At 51.2% G+C, this 3,597-nt stretch overlaps 1 protein-coding gene across 1 annotated transcript; it reads right to left on the bottom strand.

Annotated features, from left to right (window-relative positions):
* Window positions 1-655: 655 nt before the first annotated feature.
* LOC307238096 (gastrotropin-like) lies at window positions 656-2,368 on the bottom strand (the record flags this gene model as incomplete). The annotated part of the gene is made up of 4 exons (XM_080010952.1): window positions 656-706; window positions 1,007-1,096; window positions 1,903-2,078; window positions 2,302-2,368. The coding sequence occupies 4 exons, from the start codon at window positions 2,366-2,368 to the stop codon at window positions 656-658; spliced, it is 384 nt and encodes a 127-aa protein (XP_079867078.1).
* Window positions 2,369-3,597: the final 1,229 nt, after the last annotated feature.

Raw genomic sequence — 3,597 nt, 5'->3', positions numbered from 1 at the left:
CTGGGATGAGTCACCGCCAGACCCGCGTTGCCGAGGGTACGAGGCAGGAATGGATTTTTTGTTTCGACGCGCTCCGGTCCGTGCTCTGGCTCCCGTGAGCGGTCGAGGTGGGGGGAGGCGCTCTACTATACCCCCAAGACCCCACACCCGGGAGCGCTGACTCAGCGGCTCCGTTCGACTCGTTCTAAATATTCAATCGATGCGTTCGCTATTGATTAGACATTTGTGTCGGAATACGTCTCGCCGTTTAAATCCCCATAGAAATACTTCCACGGCGGTGAAGAGTAATCAGGCGGTCAGATGATGGGTAGTCCATTGTCTTCTGGCAGTAAATTGTAATTATTAACCATTTCCAAGCCCCGCTTATCGCCCCGAGGCTGAATGTTATAATTTTTTTCAATGTAATTCCCTCTGCATGCTTCATCTTTGCCCGAACTGTGCTCAAACCCCGATCAGGGCGTGGTCCGAAACGGCTTACACCAACCAAAAAAAGGTTGTCACAACCGCACACACACACACACACACACACACACACACACACACACAGTTATTACGTTGGCAGTAACTTTGTTTATTGAGTTTATTCTTTTGCAACAGTGGCTGTTCTGTGGTCATCCATTGTGTGCAACTGTTGCGGAGGTCAAAGGTCGTCCAGTTAGATTTTCTTGCTTGTCCTCTTCAGCACAACGGACCCAGCTTTGGAGGTCTAGAGGCAGCGAGTAAAGGAAATACGGTGATAAGTGACCGAGGGGACCTCAGCCAGAAAGCATTTTTTAATATTGTCTCTTTTTCCAGGTTTCGTGAACATTTTGAACAATATGGTGAGAAACCTTCCTTCAAATGATCTCACTAAATCACTAAATGATCTCTTCCCGAACCTTTCAAACGGAATTGACAAATACAAAACACATCAAAATAGTCTTTTAGATATTCTTTAGTTGCAACATCCTTTCCTGCAATGTGCATCCCCGGGGTTTCAGACCTCGACCCTGGATGGCGCGCTCACCTCAACGAGCTTCCCGCAGCAGATCTCCGAGGTGTGGTGGTAGTTGGGGAAGGTGGCGGTCAGCGCGGCGCCCTCCATGTTCACCGTGGCCTAAGGGCACGCAGGCGGGGTTAGCACAGGCCGCCGAGACAAATAATCTCTTGAACTTGAACTTGAACTTGAACTTGAACTTCAGAGCGCCTGTGCACAACCGTCTCCTCCGACCGCACCTCCTCCCCCGTGACCAGCCCGTCCCCAGTCCCCCCTCCTCCTCCTCCTCCTCCTCCTGCCATTTCTCCACGCGACCCTCACGCCTGTCGCTCCATCGCTTTGGATTTCCTCCGCGATCCCTCCATCCCACTCTGGACTCCCCTCTCCCCACCAGAAGGTCCTTATCTGCCCGTAGGTCTGCACCGAGGCTTGTGTGCATTTATCCATGTTTTCTCCTCTTTCCCGCCCTCCCGTCTCAGATTCCCTCCCCTTTGTGATTCTCTACATTACTTTACATGAAGTCATTGCAGGTGTTAGAGTTAGGGGTAGGGTTGGGGTTGGGGTTGGGGTTGGGGTTGGGGTCAGGGTTAGGGTTATAGCAAGCGAGCTACAGTCAATTTCTCGTCGTCAACCTGACTGGACGTCACAGTCACTGTCTGCTCAGCCTTCAGTAAGAGCATGTCAGGTAAAAGTCAAGTTTATTTCTATAGCTCTTTGTAGCCCTCTATAGCACAACCTCCACCGGGGCAAGGAAAACAACCCAGAAAACCACCCAAGGAAAGAACAGTCAAAGCCACTTTGGGAAGGGAGGAGTCCTCCTTCCAGGACAGACAGGCTGTGATGGACGCATACCGGGCAACATTAGAAGTTGCCTCCAACCCCTTCAGCCCTCCCTCCCTCCCTCCCTCCCTCCCTCCCGCCCTTACCTTGAATTTCTTCCCCCCGATCGTCTCCATGTCGCACTCTTTCCCGACGGTGAACTTGTTGGTGACCTTGGCGTCGGCGGGGTACAGTTGGGTCCAGGTGAAGTCGTTGCCGTCTTGGGTCACCTCCGTGATCAGCTTGTAGTCGCGTCCCTTCTCGATGATGTCATCGGGGATACCTGTTGGCGGGGTGGCAGCATTGTGAGGTCACTCCATGACGAAGCAGCGGTATGTTTTTTTGGTTAGATTAGTGTATACAACAAAGGAGGAAAAAGCCGAAGAGAGTAGGAGCGGCGTGAAGAGAAGGGGGAAGTCGGGCAGGGAGAGACTATGGAAGAGTCGACCAAAAAGAGCCTCGAATAGAAGAAGGTATAAGCAGTGGCGGGTGGTGTCGTCCCTCACCGAGCACCTTGCAGAACTCGTCGTATCCCTCCTGGGTCTCAGTTTGCCATTTCCCGGCGAAGGCCATGTCTAGTCCCACTTCGGAGCGGCGCGAGCGCAGGCGTCGAGGGCGAGAGCAAAGCGGTGGGGTCGAGAGCACGGTGCCGAGGAGCTCACCCCACCTCTCGTTTTTATACACCTCCGCTCACGGGGGAAAAAAAACAAAAAACTTCCGCCATTCCCCTCCACCCAACCCGACAACAGGTCCAGCCCAGCATGAGGACACGGGCAGTAGAAAAAAGGAGATAGTGAAGGGGCAATAACCCTACTATGAACAACTATGAATGTTTATGGGGCCACCCCCCTCCACCCCCCCCACCCCCACCCCTCATACTGTACTCTGGTCAATGAACCCTCCTCAACTCCACTCTCCTGGCTTTATGGGCCTATTCCTGAGTTTTACTGCTGGTTAGGTTTCATCGTTGTTTAACTTTAAAATACAGACGGTTATAGCCGGCTCATATCTAACGACATACCTGTTCATAAAGGGTCATCATTTTATTTCTCCGTCATTTTGCATCGCCTTTCAACATGAACCTTAAAAAAAAACGTTTGAAAATGAAGTTCCAACGCTGTGATTGCCAGCTGACGACAAATATATCCGTGTTCCAAAGAGTGGTTCCTAAACTGACGGAATTAACGGAGCGGTCATCGGGTGCGGAGACATGCGGAGAAGACATTCGTAACTCTGGGGAGAGGCGGTACTCGGCTACCTCACATCGTGCTAATGGTGTTTCTGAGCCGGCGGAACATCAGCACGGCCTTGAAACCGTTTTACTTTTTTTTTTTTTCTTTTACAGCTACATAAAACATATTACAGTTCAATGCCCCAAAGGATGGACCACACACACACACATACGCACACGCACACACACACACAAGCACACGCACACACAGAGCGGTTCAGTGTTCTACAACACACACCTCATCACATTTTGAAATGTGGTGTTCCATCCATATTCAGTGCTCTAGGAATATCCTCCCCATGCATGGTACGTGTTTATTGTACAGTTTGTTCAGTGTGAGTCTGTGCGCTGGTACATTGTGAAATAACCCGTGTTCCTGGGTTTAGTAGCAGGCGTAAACTGACTGAGTCACTGATCCATATTCAGTGAGTTTGTTAAAAAAGCCTTTACTGACATTATGCATGCGTTCCGCGACAGAGGAGAGTCGCGGACCCGAACCTGCGACCCCTACGTGCACATTAACCCAACCGCGCCCACGGCCAAAACGAAGAAAAGTACCCGAGCCGACCCA

The sequence above is a fragment of the Zeus faber genome (genome assembly GCF_960531495.2).
Source record: "Zeus faber genome assembly, chromosome: 12".
Classification (NCBI taxonomy): domain Eukaryota; kingdom Metazoa; phylum Chordata; class Actinopteri; order Zeiformes; family Zeidae; genus Zeus; species Zeus faber.
This window is presented reverse-complemented; position numbering and strand designations above follow the sequence as displayed.